The sequence below is a fragment of the Bombyx mandarina genome, chromosome 01, assembly GCF_030267445.1.
Source record: "Bombyx mandarina strain Sakado chromosome 01, ASM3026744v2".
NCBI classification, from domain to species: domain Eukaryota; kingdom Metazoa; phylum Arthropoda; class Insecta; order Lepidoptera; family Bombycidae; genus Bombyx; species Bombyx mandarina.
This window is the reverse complement of record NC_143208.1, coordinates 14978953-14995747: the sequence shown is the minus strand read 5'-3', so window position 1 is coordinate 14995747 and position 16795 is coordinate 14978953. Positions and strand designations below refer to the sequence as shown.

Here is a 16795-nt window from a genome sequence, read left to right as displayed (position 1 = left end):
CTCGCCAAAACAAAATAATTAGGAACATTGCTGGTTCTTTTTTAATGAGAGTAGACATAAAACCTCTCGCATGGCCACTTATAAAAAAGAAACATAAGAAGCAAAAGTCAAAAATAAAAAAGAAGACTATCGCCGACCGCACCGCACGCGCTGTACACGCACACGCCGCTTATTTATTCGCATAAATATTTTCATGGACTCATATTAATCTCTATTATACGAATTCTTACTGACGACCATATAAGTCGTTGCGCGAGTGATATACAAGTTTTATAGACAATAATTTAGAAGAGTGCCGTGTCAAGTCGCCGCCATTACGCGTCGTCCAGCAGTGGCGTCGAATTCTGCAGCCTGGAAGAAGCTAGCGACGGGTTGGCAGGTACGTCTACTCCTCATAGCCTAGCCTCGGCCTTCTCCTCTTTTGTGCATCTTTAGCGATACTCGCCCCCGCAAAACTTCCTTAAAAAATATTGAACCAGCGCACCGCCGCACAGTGGGTCGATACTATGATTTGAGTGACTTAGGGACCAACTTGGTTTTTTAACAAATTTTTTTACGTAGATAGATAGAGCTCGTTAATCTCAATAATAATTGTTTTGGGCAAAAATTACAAAAACTTTATAGTTTGGTCAGAAAAATGTGTTTTGTGATTTTTTTGTATGGAGCGGGTCACATTAAATTAAATTCCTGCTAAGTACCGTGAGGTCCCGCTTTGAAACTTTATTTTTCTTACACCTTGTCTAGTCTACTATCATTTGATGCTATGAACATGTGCATAAAGTTGCAACTCTGCCAAATAAATGGATCGAAAAAAATGAATAAATACATAGAGTAAAAACCTTTATTTTTATTTTAGTAAGTCCTTTTAAGTTAAATTTGATATGGATTAGTAAGTACAAGCACGCAACGATACCCATAATTACATAATACCTAACAAAAATACATTTAGGAGGTCTTAATTAACCAATCTCTCTAAGTATTATATATTTTGTTTCACCATTCGATCTTTAGATCAGAAGACAAAAGAAGATTGTGTAAAATATCCTCATTAGTCGGCAGTCTACTTATCTTTCTAAAATAACAACTCTCTGTATATTTCCGAAAATCTTTATTGCGAGCTTCCGCTGCCTCTTCCGACAGTTTACCTATAGGAATGGCACGAAAGGCAAAGCTTTTTATTATTGTATATCACTACCATGTGCCAACAATTTTTGGATACTGGAAGGCATATAATACTAGGGATATAAATTAATATACAATTCTGCAGTATATCTACAAAACTCGGAAAAATTGGAAAGGTCCACGCGCTCTCCAGATGCAATAGTCTGAAGAATCACGTGAAGCCTCTCTATTAAATCTTTACGTATTCCTGTTATGCGGGCTGTTCCTTCTGCATTCCTGAAAAATCTTCTGGCAGTATTGCCATCATTGGTTGTTCCTGCTTCTTGCTTGACAACATCTATAAGTAAACCGTATTCCTTTTTAAACGCTTAAGGTATAGCGCTCTTTCTGATTGATATTTTTTCTTAGTCATCGCCCCTTGCAACTCCATTTCTTGAAGTCCAAACGAAAAGACGCAAACAAAAAAATGTCATTTAAAAAATAATCTCACAGGAAACAACATAGGATGAAAAAATTGTGAAGTAATAAAATTATATTTACCGATATGAAGTAAGCACTCCATGCGTCTTATCCAGGCATGTAAAGATGGCATTCCATACTGGAATATTCCTTCATTATTTTCTCTTTGATAAGCAAGTGACTCCAAAAAAGTCTGACGGTTTTGCTTTGCAAATATCACAGACAGCAGAAAATGTTTCTGACAAATATGAGGTTATTTTGCCGTCTATCATCGTCATGTGCAATTGATGCTTAACTTCAACTTGTTTGATTTTTGATGGCTGAAGTCTTTCTATTTCTTCTGTTATGCTAGCTTTTATAATTGCCACTGTTGACTGCGTTTCTTTTATAAATTTAAACATTATTGGACGGCAACAAAAAGTTGATGAGGGTAGGTCGTTTTCCCAAACAATTGTCCCATCAAATTTCTGAAGCCTTATAGGAACTAGACTGGTCAAGAAAATAGATGAATCATCAAACTCTGTTTCAGTCTTTTGTTTATAATTACTTTGACCTGGGGCTCTATCAAAGCCTATTTGCTTATAAGCAGTAGCTCTCTTGCCGAGTCGAAATCCGAAGTAATCACATTTAAAAGCCTATATACGGCCAAGCTTAGTAATGCTTGCATTTTAATAGCAGCTCTTTCTTCATTAATAACTACCTCGTCTTTCCCTGGATAACATTTGGTCTTTTCTTGCTTAATTTTATATGAAGAAGGGTATAAATCGGACCCATTTTCATTTGCTGCTTCTCTTAAATTTATATACTGCCACTTACTTAATTTAAGTGAAACTAATAGTGCCTTATCGGGAGAATATGTACTACTTTTCACTTTACTTGTACTTAAACACTCCTTAACTTTTTCTAGATCTCCGGGGTGATTTGACAAATGGTTCATTATTTCTCCTACATCTTAATTTCCAGTGTTTCTCAAACTAGCAACTGTAACATTAGTAGCTTTCATTTAATCCGGGGTTAACGAAAGCGATTGGTAAATTTGTTCAATGTGCCTGGATCCCAATTCTTCAAAAGGTTTTCGAGGTGTAAAAGTAGATGTCGAGGCTTCTGTAGTACATTAGAGCGTGGTACATTTTCAACATCTTCAGTATTAGAAATCTAGAGCCTTTCGTGTACAGTGTTGATATCTTCAGGTATCATGCCTTCGGGCCAGTTTATTGCACATTCGAACTAATCACATTTTTTTCTTATAAACTGTGCTAACATGTGACTACTTCGTTTCCATATTGGACTTATATTTGAACAAAAGTGCGTACAGAATTTTTGGGGCTCAACACTTTTCTTTTCGGTCACGTTCATTTGATTTTGTAGGAATTGAAAGTTTTTTATTATCAGACAGCGACTGTAGTTGCTCTCTTAAAATCATAAATAATCCTAAATTGTTAATAAAATTATCCATTATAACGGAAAAAGGAAGATCACGACGACAATCACAAGATGTTAGTAGTAGTACGAATAAACGAACACTAGTTAGTATATAATAAATATGGTCACTTTATACTTCCAGAGAGACACAAATGTGTACTATATTTTCTACTACCCAGTAATGGCTGCTTAACTAATTATCCTCAGTAACTAATGTTAACTATCCTAATAATTACAGAGATTGATTAATTAGAGACCTACTAAATGTATTTTTGTTAGGTATTATGTAATTATGGGTATTGTTGCGTGCTTGTACTTACTAATCCATATCAAATTTAACTTAAAAGCACTTACGAAAATAAAAATAAAGGTTTTTATTCTATGTATTTATTCATTTTTTTCGATCCATTTATTTGGCAGAGTTGCAACTTTATGCACATGTTCATAGCACCAAATGATAGTAGACTAGACAAGGTGTAAGAAAAATAAAGTTTCAAAGCGGGACCTCACGGTACTTAGCAGGAATTTAATTTAATGTGACCCGCTCCATACAAAAAAATCATAAAACACATTTTTCTGACCAAACTATAAAGTTTTTGTAATTTTTGCCCAAAACAATTATTATTGAGATTAACGAGCTCTATCTATCTACGTGAAGAAAAATCTTAAAAAACAAAGTTGGTCCCTAAGTCACTAAAATCATAGTATCGACCCACTGTGCGCCGTGGTGGAAAATTTGTAAAGAGTTTTTCCCACTATTATTGGTCCTTCGTCCCCGGATTACATTTTAATCATCGCTGATCACCGCTTATTACGCTTATTATTAAACACGCTTTATTATATATTTTGATATTTTATTCGCACCGCATTTCATCATATTCCATTATTTTTGACAGGTCATTGACCTTTACTTACGCAATCCGCAACAATGTCTTCGGCTGAACAAAAATTGACAATTCTAGAATGTCAACGACAAGTCTATTTCGAACACATACAACGTATTTACGATTTATCTCGCAGTAATTTAAATGATCCTGAAACATTAGAAAACTTTCTTTGTTCGGTAGAAACAATCGATGAGACACCCATTAATTTCCAACAATGTCTCAAGGACATAAATCAATTAATATTAAAAATCGACACAGATTCTAAGCCAGACTTCAATAAGTGGCTCGCTTTTGAAGATTTATATTGTCGTATCAAACGTAAACGTTCGCAGTTAGAATCAAAACCCACCATGTCTGTCAAAAGAAATGACGACTGTTGGCAAGGTGTTAAATTAGCTCGCATTGAAATTCCCGAATTCGATGGGAACCCTAAAGATTGGCCGTTATTTTTCGCAACTTTTAAAAACGCTGTACATTTGAACACATCTCTTTCTCTCACTGAAAAAATGTTTTATCTTGCTAGTAAATTAAAAAACAAAGCTAAAAATGTTTATGCCGGTTTCATTCCATGCGCTGAGAATTACGAAACTATTTACAAAGCACTCGTGTCAAAATATGAAGACAAAAGGAACCTAGCAGGTACTTATCTGAATCAAATATTTTCTTTAAAACCGATTTCGTCAGTCACTGCTGAAAATTTAGAAAATCTTGTCGATCAATTTTCAAACTCATATCTCGCTCTGAATAATTTACAAATACCTAACTTGTGTGACTTCGTCATGTCCTACACTTTATTACACCGCTTAGATACAGAAACCGCACGTCTTTTTGAGATGAATAATTGTGATAAAGACATACCTACTTATCAGGATTTAATTTCATTTGTTCGTGATCGTATAAAAGTTTTAAATCGGACAGGTAATAACAACCTGAACAGCGTAAGTACTTCAACGAAGCCTATGCACAACAATGCAAATAAAAATAGCTCACGATCATTTGTCGTAAACAACACTGCATGTCAGTTGTGCAGTGACTCTAATCATAACCACCTATATTCTTGCCCGAAATTTAAATCGCTTACCCCACGTGAACGTTATGATTATATTAAAAAGATACGTGCTTGTATCAACTGTCTAAGTTTACAACATAACACAAATACTTGTAAATCTGAGAATAGATGCGCTAATTGTAAAAAGTTACATCATACGACTCTTTGCTTCGCTGAGAAAGCATCACCTGTTGCATTGCCGCCGGTGCAGCCGCCTCAGTACTTACACCGCCACACTGATAACAATACGCATAGTCCAGTAGTCATTGGTCAGAAATCTACCGCGTCTTCAAGTTCGATTTCTAACAAGCCTGTTGATAATAACGCTCCATTTTGTAGTATGAGTGCTAACTCAAATAACACGCGAAAAACTAACAATGTTTTACTTGGCACCGTTCTTGCTGATGTGAAAAGAAGTGACGGAACTCTTGTTCAGATTAGAATTTTGATTGATAATGGATCGCAAAATCATTTTGTTACCCGCAAAGCTTGTAAACATTTAGGCCTTCGTATCTTCCACGACAATTCCGAACGATCCGTAAATGGAATAGGAACTAGCTCTCAAACTATAATCGGAACTACCGATGTAACGTTACTGTCTAGGTACGATGCAAGCTTTTGTTTACGCATAAACCCACTCGTTCTTAAAAATATTTCGAGTAACTTGCCGAGTTGTGAATTTGACATTTCGTCTCTTAATTACATATGTAATAATAACATACAGCTCGCGGACCCGCACTTTAATAAACCCGCTGAAATAGACATTCTGCTTGGCGCCGAAGTATTCATGCAGATCCTAAGACCTACAAAGTTGTTAGGTCCGCCTGGAAAACCTGATTTATTGGAAACCGCATTTGGATACATACTCTTAGGGTCGATCGCTTCGCTCCCTTGTCATAATAATACCGCGCCTTGTGATAACGATCACGCCTTTTTATCGTCGAGTAACGACTCGATCGAAACTTTAGTCTCAAAGTTCTGGGAGTTGGAGTCAGTTCCGACTAAAACACACATGTCTAAAGCCGAACAGGAATGTGAGGATTTTTATGATTTAAATACATACCGCGATAACACAACTGGACGCTACGTCACCGCTTTGCCTTTCTTGAGGTCGCCTACCGCTCTGGGCGATTCTCTTACAACCGCACGTCGCTGTCTGTCGTCACTCGAACGCAGATTTAAGACAAATATCGCTTTAAAAACTGAATACGATGCCGCGATGAGAGACTATCTCGAACGGAGCATCATTTCACCCGCACCCGCTCTTACTGATACAAATTATTACGTCATCCCTCACCACGGTATAAGCCGAGAAGACAAACCGCTCCGCATTGTACTGAACGCAACTGCACGATGCATAGATACAAACGTTTCATTGAACGATTGTTTACATTCCGGTCCTAATTTGCAAGCAGACCTAACCGCGATTATTTTAAAATTCAGACTATTTCCGATTGCTTTAACCGCCGACATCAAACAAATGTTTTTGGCTATAGGCATTCGTGAGGAAGACCGCCGCTTTTTGAATATACTATACAAATTTGACGAAGATGATACCGCGAAAATGTATCATTTTAATCGCGTTTGTTTTGGTCTACGGTGCTCGCCGTACCTTGCTATGAAGACAGTTAAGCGTCTCGCCCGCGATGAAACTGATTTCCCGATCGCTTCAGAAATCGCTAGTGATCATCTTTATATGGATGATCTAGGAGTTTCGGTAGATACGCCCGAGAATGGAATTCAGTTGGCTCATGATTTAATCGAACTATTCAAACGTGGTGGTTTCGACTTAGTTAAATTCGTTAGCAACTCGCCCGAGGTGTTAAAATCGATTCCGCAAGCCAACCGCTTATCTTCAAAAATTGAATTCGACAAGGAGGATAATATGAAGCTCCTAGGTCTAATTTGGTCACCGATCGAGGATGAATTTTCAATCGCTATTAAATTCAACCCGCAAGCAAAATGTACAAAGCGCCTTATGCTTTCCACAATCGCTAAACTGTGGGACATAAACGGATTTTGTGCCCCTGTCATTTTACACGCAAAATTGTTAATAAAAGCTCTCTGGGTAGCTCAGATTGATTGGGATGCAGAGCCCCCAAGCGACATCTGTGCTGCATGGAAACGCTTTCTTAGTGAACTCCCCGCTCTGCAAGACTTTAAAATACCTCGCTTCGTAGGCATCGTGCCCGAGTCCCGTGTCATACTACTGGGATTTGCGGACGCTTCTGAAAAAGCGATGGGTGCTTCTGTGTATATTTGTGTACAACCGGCTTCCGGACCAAATGAAGTCAATTTAATTGGTGCCAAGAGCAAGGTCGCCCCGCTCAAGGTTGTTACCTTAGCCCGCTTAGAGCTTTGTGCTGTAGTATTATTATCGAAGCTGTTTCGATTTGTTATCGATACTGTTTCTCCCCGCTGTCATGTAGACGAAATTTTCGCGTTTACTGATTCGACAGTGGCCCTCCATTGGGTACACTCGTCTCCGCATCGCTTCGATACTTTCGTTGCGAACCGCATCGCACAAATACAGAACAACCTTGACCCCAAGTACTTCTACCATTGTGAAGGTACACAGAATCCTAGCGACTGCTTGAGTCGTGGTCTCACACCCGCTCAATTATTGAATCACCCGCTGTGGCTCCATGGCCCCACATGGGCTCGTGATGACGTCCACACATGGCCCATCAACCGCTTCACGTTTGATCCCGCACAAGATGCAAAGATATTAGAGCTCAAAAAACAATCGAATGTCTTCATCACTACAGATGAGACCGAACCCTTTCTCTGTACGCTGGCCAAGCGCGTCTCTTCTTGGTCTAAGCTACTCCGCATTGTGGTATATATATATCGTTTCTTGGGTAAGCTCCCTCGCTCGGACCGAATGCAACTTGCACATCTACAGTTTGCTGAGACTGCTGTCGTAAAAGCGCTTCAACAGCATTACTTTCAAAACGACATCGATGCGCTCTCCAAGGGTCATCGAGTTTCGAGGTCTTTGCTTCCACTTTCTCCGTTTTTGAAAAACGACATTCTCCGCGTTGGAGGCCGCTTAAAAAACTCCTCGCTTGAGTTTGACAGTAAGCATCCGATCTTGCTTCCCAAAAAGGATCACATTGTCAAGCTGATTATTGATTATCATCACTGCAAATACCTACACGCTGGTCCGAACTTACTGTTATCACTTCTCAGACAAAAATTTTGGATCATTTCCGGTCGCAGTACCGTAAAACAACGCTTTCGTCTTTGTAACAGATGTTTCAAAGCTGCCCCCCGCACAGAGACGCCTTATATGGCTGATCTGCCCGCTTATCGAGTCAACGAAACCGTCAAACCCTTTCTTTGGAGTGGCGTTGACTACGCTGGACCGCAGGAAATTTTAATTAGTCGTTACCGTGGTGCACGCAAGGTCCGCTGCTACTATGCGCTCTTCACATGCATGGTTACAAGAAGCGTGCATGTTGAAATTGCGACAGATTTATCGACCGATTCCTTTCTTCGCGCTTTTCGTCGTTTTGTATCACGTCGAGGCAAAATTAATTCGCTACTTTCCGATAACGGAACGAATTTCATAGGCGCCAAAGCCAAGCTCGATGAATTGAGCGAGTTTCTCAGGTCTAAAGCCTTCTGTAAAGCCTTTGAGCAGGAAACTCTCTATCAAGGCGTCAATTGGTCGCTGAACGTACCTACAGCTAGTCACATGGGTGGTAGCTGGGAGAGTATGATTCGAGTTTTCAAAATGCATCTACGCCGCACTATCGGAGACGTTCTTCTCACCTATGAGGAGTTGCTCACCGTCGTTACCCAGGTCGAAATGATTTTAAATAGTCGTCCGTTAATTGCACAATTAAATTCTCATCCTGGAGAACCGGAACCTTTAACGCCTTCGCATTTTTTAACTCTCGGACCGTTAGACTCCTTTCATTCTGATCCGCGTTTAGATTCGGTAGATTTAGTTCGCAATAAACGACTTGTCGATGACATTGTTCAGAGATTCTGGAATCGCTGGAGGCGTGAGTACCTAAACACGCTTCAAACGCGCGCTAAATGGAACACCAAATCTAATCCGGTGACTAAAGGTACTGTTGTCCTTCTTAAAACAGAAAACTCACCGCCTTTACAATGGCCAATGGGCATAATTGAAGAAATAATGCCTGCCTCGGACGGGGTCGTTAGAGTAGTCAGAGTGCGCACACAAAACGGCACCTATCTTCGACCTGTAGTAAAACTTTGTGTTTTACCTTCCCAATAACCTATTTTCTCATTTTTATTTTTAATTTATTTTTATTTCATTCTTTTTACTTAATACTTCATATCCTGCACTCATTAAGTACCATTTATACTTATTACTTGTACTTATTATGTACCACCGCACTACCCTGATTCCACCCGCTCTCTAGTTCACCCATAATCGCTACATTTATGTACTTCTCTCTCATTGTTTAGGAGCTACATCTCCTAAAGGCCGGGGGGATGGTTCTTTTTTAATGAGAGTAGACATAAAACCTCTCGCATGGCCACTTATAAAAAAGAAACATAAGAAGCAAAAGTCAAAAATAAAAAAGAAGACTATCGCCGACCGCACCGCACGCGCTGTACACGCACACGCCGCTTATTTATTCGCATAAATATTTTCATGGACTCATATTAATCTCTATTATACGAATTCTTACTGACGACCATATAAGTCGTTGCGCGAGTGATATACAAGTTTTATAGACAATAATTTAGAAGAGTGCCGTGTCAAGTCGCCGCCATTACGCGTCGTCCAGCAGTGGCGTCGAATTCTGCAGCCTGGAAGAAGCTAGCGACGGGTTGGCAGGTACGTCTACTCCTCATAGCCTAGCCTCGGCCTTCTCCTCTTTTGTGCATCTTTAGCGATACTCGCCCCCGCAAAACTTCCTTCAAAAATATTGAACCAGCGCACCGCCGTGGTGGAAAATTTGTAAAGAGTTTTTCCCACTAATTGCTATGTAAAAATAAATATTCCATTAATCTACAAGGTGTTGGCACAAAAACTTTCGTAATGAAACAGACCTTTGAATTTTTAAGAACTCTGACAGTACGGGAAGACGAGCAACACTAATATTGAAACAGTACAATGTTCTTTTTTTCTTAATTTATATTGGCTGAAATGAACAGAAAATATCACGGTAAACTTAGCCCAAAGAAACTATAAGATCGACCAAAAATCGGGCAGGTCAATGTAACACAAGCGTGCAACCTTTAATTTCTTAAAAGATTATATTATTGCTGCCGAAGTTTATAGCATCCAGGAGCTAGATTCATTAAGTCTAGTAGGATGCAGACGCAAAAGATTCAAAAAATTTTGGAACATTCAGGGGCTAAAGACCAAGAAACTTTGGTAGCATACCGAGGCCGAGGACTTATAAAATTTTGTGGCATCTGTATTGCATCTGTAGACTAAAGACTCACAAAATCTTGTAAAATATAGAAGCATAAGATTCAAAGAATCTTGTAGCATACAGAGGCTATATATTCATTAAATCTTGTAGGATACAGACGCAAAGGATTAAAAAAATATTGTAACATTCAGAGGTTAAAGGCTCACAAAACCTTGTACAATACAGCCGCAAAAGATTTAAAAAATCTTGTCATATTCAGGGGCTAAAGACTCATTAAAACTTGTAGTACTAGGAGGATGAAAAAGTAGTGAGAATGAGATAGAATATAATGACTATTGATAACTTAATAATTTATTTTTCTACATAGTCTCCGAATCTCTCTACACACCGAGTCCAACGCTTTTCCAAGGAAACGAGACAAAAAGTTTTCAGAATCTTCTTGAAACTTGTCCAACAATATCTTCGAAATGTCAAGTCGATTTTGTTTCTCACTGTCGGTTAACATTCTCGGCACCCATCTTGCGGAGACTTTTCTCATATTCAAAGATTGTTTCAATATGGACTGAATACTTCCATATGAAATGCCTGGTTCTTTTATTAAGTATCGGATGGTAACTCTTCGATCGCTCAATACAATTTTCTCGACTTTCACAGCATTTTCTAGGGTGACTGACGTCTATGGACGGCCGCAACGATGTTCGTCTTCTGTGCTCGTTCTTACTACTCGAAATTGAGAAGCCCAACTTGCGACAGTGGAATAAGGCGGAGCAGACTCTAATGTTGACTAATAGAGTCTAGTTGTCTTATCTAGTCTGTTGACTAATGTTGTCTAATGCAGACTAATGTTACCTCCAAATCGCAATGAATATCTTTAGTCGTTATTTTTTTTAAACAGAGATATTTAATAACGGCTCGTAGTTCGTTTTTCTCCATTTTCGAGAACACGTTCCGATACGAAGCAAATAAATGACTACATTCAGAAAAAAACAAAAGAGAATCGAAGATTATTTTCTTTAATAATATTACAAATGTATCTGAGATATGCCTGCCAGTATTTTTTTTTCTTACCAAGGAGTATGTCGTTCTCACAACTTTTTGATCCCTCCTCGTATACAGAGGCTAAGGACTTATAAAATCTTGTAGCATTCAGGGACTAAAGACTCATTATAAATCTTGTAGCATGCAGAGGCAAAAGACTAAAAAGCAAAATTTTCAACATCGCGTATAATTAGGCCTTGATTTTGACCTTTCACAAACATCGAATGACAATAAATAAATAAAAACACTTACACTAATTAAATAAACATTTTTAATACGCAACGGTCACACTAAGCCGCTATAAAATCTTATTAACTTTCAATATATCGACGAAAATGCGTGGCACTCGATTTTTTACTCTTAAATAATCGACTAAAAGTTCTCAAAAATTGGTCGTATTTATTTATATTCCGAAATTTAGAATTTTCCAGTAACAGGTAATTTTTATGTTATTTTTCTAGTAAATCAACTACTATAATTCGAAAATTGGTCTTTTAGGCTTGAAATTAAATGTAGGAACTTTCCAAAAATTTAGTTCCTATTTTAAATACTAAAATTAAAAACTTTAACCGCAAATGGAGTTCGAAAATCCTAACTTAATACAAGTTCAAGCCTCATTATATTATTATTAATCTGTAAATTAAATAAACAATAACCAGTCTCCGCAGTAACGTATTTTATGGTCAGTCTTCTTTATCGATTATTGTGACAATAAGACGTGCATTTTTATAAATAGTAAATTCTAGAATAATTTAATGTACCACGATATATTGTGCACTCGTTGACTTCGAACCTCGAAATCAGGTAAGTACATACTTAAACATTCCCTCCCACACAATGAAAATGAATTTTCTGCGTTTCCAAATTTATTACACTGTCTTCGCGTCTACACTAAAATTGATAAAGTACCATGCAGCAGTAAGATAAAATGAACTGACTATGATAATAGTTGATAACTCTCGACATTTACAAGTAATAAAAATACTACTATTTCAAAATTGCAGTAAATTTCCTTATGGTATTAGCAAAAACTTTTTTTACAGCCATCTATGGCACGTTCAGTAATTTATATATATATATATATATATATATATATATATTATATATTATAAGAACGAATATTACGGATTAAGTGTAATTCGTGAAGATGAATATTTAAAACGCAGGAACTACATACGTCTACATGCAAACGCTATAGGACGACATTTGACAGACGAAGCATTCGATGATGACGTCTTTTTGACTTGATTAATTAGGCTGGCTTATATATAATTAATGGATTAGTAGACACAAACAGAGGATTGGAAGAATTGAGAGAGCAGGACAGAAATCAGCGGAGAGCTTATGTTAGAAGTAGAAGTGTAGCAGTGGAGCAGTAGATAAAGTTTGAAAAGCCATTATAAGCCTTAGTAACAAATAAGAAAAAACGATAATAATCATTTTCTTGAAAACCGTCAAATTTCCCAACCGCTACATTCAAATTCTAACTAAATAAATCTAAATCGATTCTAGTTTATTTAGCCTTTGTCGTCGGGTTTAGGTGTTTGGCATTTCACACGTGTGGAGAAATAAATTGTAATTTTGGAAATCCAAAATTCAATACAACACCATTTTACTGAGAAGATTGCCAGAATAATCGGGTTAAAAAGGACGAGTTACCAATGACGGCATAAAAAAAAGTTTTAAAGGGATTGACATTATTAATTGACATGGATGACGTTTCTGATTATGACGCTTGCTGGGCTGCGAGCATACGATAATAACTGTTTACTTGAAACGAATAACATTAGAAAATTTATTGTAAAATCAGAAATTCAATTCAAAGTGTAATAATAAATACGAGACTTCTATTCTTAGATGCACAATGTCTTTGAAAATAGGCCTGTCTTTTCAAACATAAGACCACGTTTTGATTTTTCATGGCGGTTTTTCTCTAACTAAATATCATCACAGAGAACAGTACAAAGGATTTGCTTTCCTCGGGTTCTTTTGGATATTGTACTTGGATTATTCAAGTTAGGCAATCGTGTATAATTTCTGGAAAAATGCGTTTTTTTTTTGTTGTTTTCATTAGTTTCCCAATAATGGGTCATGTATATGTAATTGTTACATGTTATCAACAAACCAAATGACAATTCAACGTGGTTAATTAAGTTTTAAAATATTATTATTATTATTTACAACATTTTCGCACAACAGATCCGATTCGCATGTGCGGTTCAAAAATAACGATTAAAAAATAAAAATGTTTTTAAGAAAATAGCTCGCGACGAATTTCCTTAACCAATCTATATCGAACAGAAATAATGCTAATAAATAATAATTAGGACGACGTACATACTCCGCTGAGCATAAATGACCATAATTAATAGAATACAAGGCGTGAATAAGATGACATGTCAACACGGATGTCACTTTGAAGATAAATTTTTTTTTTTTTTTTTTATTAAAATTGTTGTGTCAGATAATATCCGACTCTTAACGAATGATTTTATTTAACAACAACAACAACAACAACAAAACGTGTATAGTTGCTCATTTATTCAGGCCTTGTACAAAAATAAGGCTTTATAATACGCAAATGAACATACAAGTGATTACATATAAATCAAAACTAAATAAAAATTCTTAGAACTAAAATTATTACCGGGCGATATTGACTTACGTCTTAATTCTCGGATCCTCCTTCGGCGCTGTTGCACATTGAAGCGACCATACTGTCGAATTCCGGTACGGCATCCTCAAACATCTTCAACTGTTTGGAAAGAGTATCGGAATCGGTCGAGATGGCGGTATCGGCGAAGTCTTTCCACTCTTTCGTCATCGCTCTAGCTTGAAGGCATTCGTTGTAGAAATTAGCCAGGTCCGCGATCGGGCTTCCTTCGGCGAACGGAAACTCCTGGAAATATTTTATTTTTGTATGTTTTAGTAACTACTAAAACAAAGACCTGAAGAAAATTTTACAAATATTTGTAAAGAAAGTGAAAAAGAGATCGTATTGTAAAAATCAAACTTTACAATTGATTATTACGTGTGTTCCTTCAAACGAGGTTTCAAAATAATGCTTTGCTGAAGCCCATGGGCGACGATTATCACTCATCATCATTACCCGATTGCATATATTTTAATAAAAACATTAATAAAAAAAAATCTTACTGGTGGTAGGACGTCTTATGAGTCCGCACAGGTAGGTACCACCGCCCCGCCTATTTCTGCCGTGAAGCAGTAATGCGTTTCGATTTGAAAGGCGGGGCAGCCGTGTGTACTTTTAAAACTGAGACCTTACAACTCATATCTCGAGGTGAGTGGCGGCATTTACGTTGTTGATGGCTATGGGCTAACACCAGATGGGCCATAAGCTCGTTCACCCATCAAGGTTATAAAAATAAAAATTTTTTTTTATTAAACAGACCACTTTACTGTAATTTGATTAATGCTAGCTAGGGCTGACCCTGATTATTAAAATTGACATTGTGAACCAGTATGAATAGTTCCACCATTCTGCTATACTACCTACCATTTCTGCTGTGAAGCAGTCATGCGTTCCGATTTGAAAGGCGTCACAGCCCTTATTACAAACGAATTGAGAGTTCGACCTCAAATTTCAAGGTGAACGGAATCATTCACGTTATTCCTGAAATAAAATACAAATTTTGTTATGAATTCGACTAGTGTGTGTCAGTTGTAATAAAAGAGTCGATACATATCATTTGAAATAATCACTTGGGTTTGAAACATATTGCTGCTCGGCTAGCCCCAAAAGACATGAATTTTCTCCAAACACTCAATCACATAAGAGTCGGTGACGGCATGTTAGACAGAGTCAATTCCGAACCAACATTCATGTAACGCATTGTTGCTGGTGACGAGACGTGGGTTTATGAATTTGAGAAACCGAAAAAACCACGCCAAAGTCGATCAAAAGTCAAATTCATGTTGACTTAACTATCGCGGTGTTGTGCACTTGGAATTATTGCCAGATGCTCAAACAGTAAATAAGGAATATCATTTGAAAGTTATGCGATGTTTAAGATAGCAAATTCGTCCAGAAAGGCCAGATTTGTTGAATGAAAATTCTTAGATTTCACAACACGATAATGCATGCGCCTTAGGACAAAGCCATCTTTGTGAAATAATTTGACCAAAAACTTAACTAATACCATCGAGCAACAACCTTGTTCACCAGATATGACTCGTCGACTTCTTTCTTTTTCCGACACTCAAATTACCACTTCATGGCACCCGTTTAATTCAGTAGAAGAAAGAAGAATTCGCGGCCAGAACTTCGAGAGAATTTCAATAAATAACCAACGTTTTGTATATTATTGATCCGTTCTCGACACTTTTTTGACAGAGTAGTAAGTTAGCAGTTTAGGATGGAAAAAGTTATTTTTACGCACCCTACCCGACTGGGGGCGACTCTGTTTTTCCTCTGTTTTAGTGACTCAGTCGTTTGTGCTGAGTGATTTGAAGACGTGGTGCTTCAGGGAATGTATTTTGTTTTGTTGAGGATCACACCAGGCCCATGTATAATTGCACGCCTCGTCCAGCAACACGATAAGGCCAGGGGCCGGATACCCCAGTGGCTAGTCCGCGGGGCGCTCCTCCTGTCTCAACAAGCACAAGTCTATCCGTCGTCCACGGCTTTGGAAACCGCCCGAAGTCGAAGCTGGCTTCGAAAAGCCGCACGAGGTGATCGCTGAGGATACCTAAGGCCAAACCCTTGACTCATCGTGAACACCGTCAAGGCCGGGGGCCACGTCCTTTCTCTGCAACTACGACACGGTCTCAAAATTCTTCTCCTCCGAGATGCTCGGAGGGACCACTTCGACAGGGTCATCAACGTCCGCGTCAACGCGCGACGGCGCGCGCATATATGTGCCTCGAAGCCCTTCTCCGCCCGCAGGAACAGTACGGAGACAATCTCCCGCAACTGCCAAGGCTGGACACGTTCAGTCATCGGGAGCGCCTACAGCCGCAATTTCTTGCGGAACGTTTAGTATAGGCACTCCCAGGGATCCCAGGTCGAGCATCTCCAACTGCGTCTTCATGCTCTGAGACTTGGTCTCGCCGATAACCAGCCGCAGTGCCTCCTGTTTCTGTCGGCAATCGGCGTGCGACCGGGCCGTCGCCTCCGCGAAGTCCGCATCGTGAAGGTGGCGACAGCAGAGTGCCCAGACACTTTCTCCCTCCTCTTCGCTTCTTTTAGAGGAGCGTGATCTCGAGCGTCCACGAGTGCGCCAACACGCGGAGCGCGACCGCTCAGCCGGTGCGTAGCGACATTGCAGACCTGACGCATCGTACTCCGGAACCAGTACGCCCTGATTTCACGTAGGGCGTGAGGGCGCGCGGGCATCTGCGCCCACGCGTCTACCGTAGCTGTTTAGGTGCTTCAGTTCCCATCGCGAAAATGATCGGGGAGCACTACGTGGGAGCTCCACCTCGCTGCGGGC

At 38.7% G+C, this 16795-nt stretch overlaps 2 protein-coding genes across 3 annotated transcripts in view; one reads left to right on the top strand and one right to left on the bottom strand.

The window, feature by feature from the left end:
• LOC149503585 (autophagy-related protein 13 homolog) overlaps window positions 1-16795 on the bottom strand; it is a 39372-nt gene that overhangs the window by 17259 nt on the left and 5318 nt on the right. The window contains exon 6 of one of the 2 annotated variants that reach the window (XM_089730844.1): window positions 14008-14241. In XM_089730844.1, the coding sequence (XP_089586970.1) occupies window positions 14011-14241 (231 nt within the window). In that variant the 3' untranslated portion in view covers window positions 14008-14010. Of the gene's footprint in view, window positions 1-11513; window positions 14242-16795 lie in introns of those variants that run through there. The other variant, XM_089730840.1, reaches the window with a different exon arrangement.
• Window positions 3932-9190, top strand: LOC114252385 (uncharacterized). Its single transcript, XM_089728648.1, has 3 exons — window positions 3932-4529; window positions 4809-4828; window positions 5663-9190. Exons 1-3 carry the CDS (start codon window positions 3932-3934, stop codon window positions 9188-9190), a joined length of 4146 nt encoding a protein of 1381 aa, XP_089584774.1.

Coding starts and splice junctions, on each gene's coding strand:
- LOC114252385 (XM_089728648.1), top strand. CDS start 3,932: ATGTCTTCGGCTGAACAAAAATTGACAATTCTAGAATGTCAACGACAA. Junction 4,530..4,808: donor AGACAAAAGGAACCTAGCAG/GTACTTATCTGA, acceptor TAAATCGGACAG/GTAATAACAACCTGAACAGC. Junction 4,829..5,662: donor GTAATAACAACCTGAACAGC/GTAAGTACTTCA, acceptor AATAACATACAG/CTCGCGGACCCGCACTTTAA.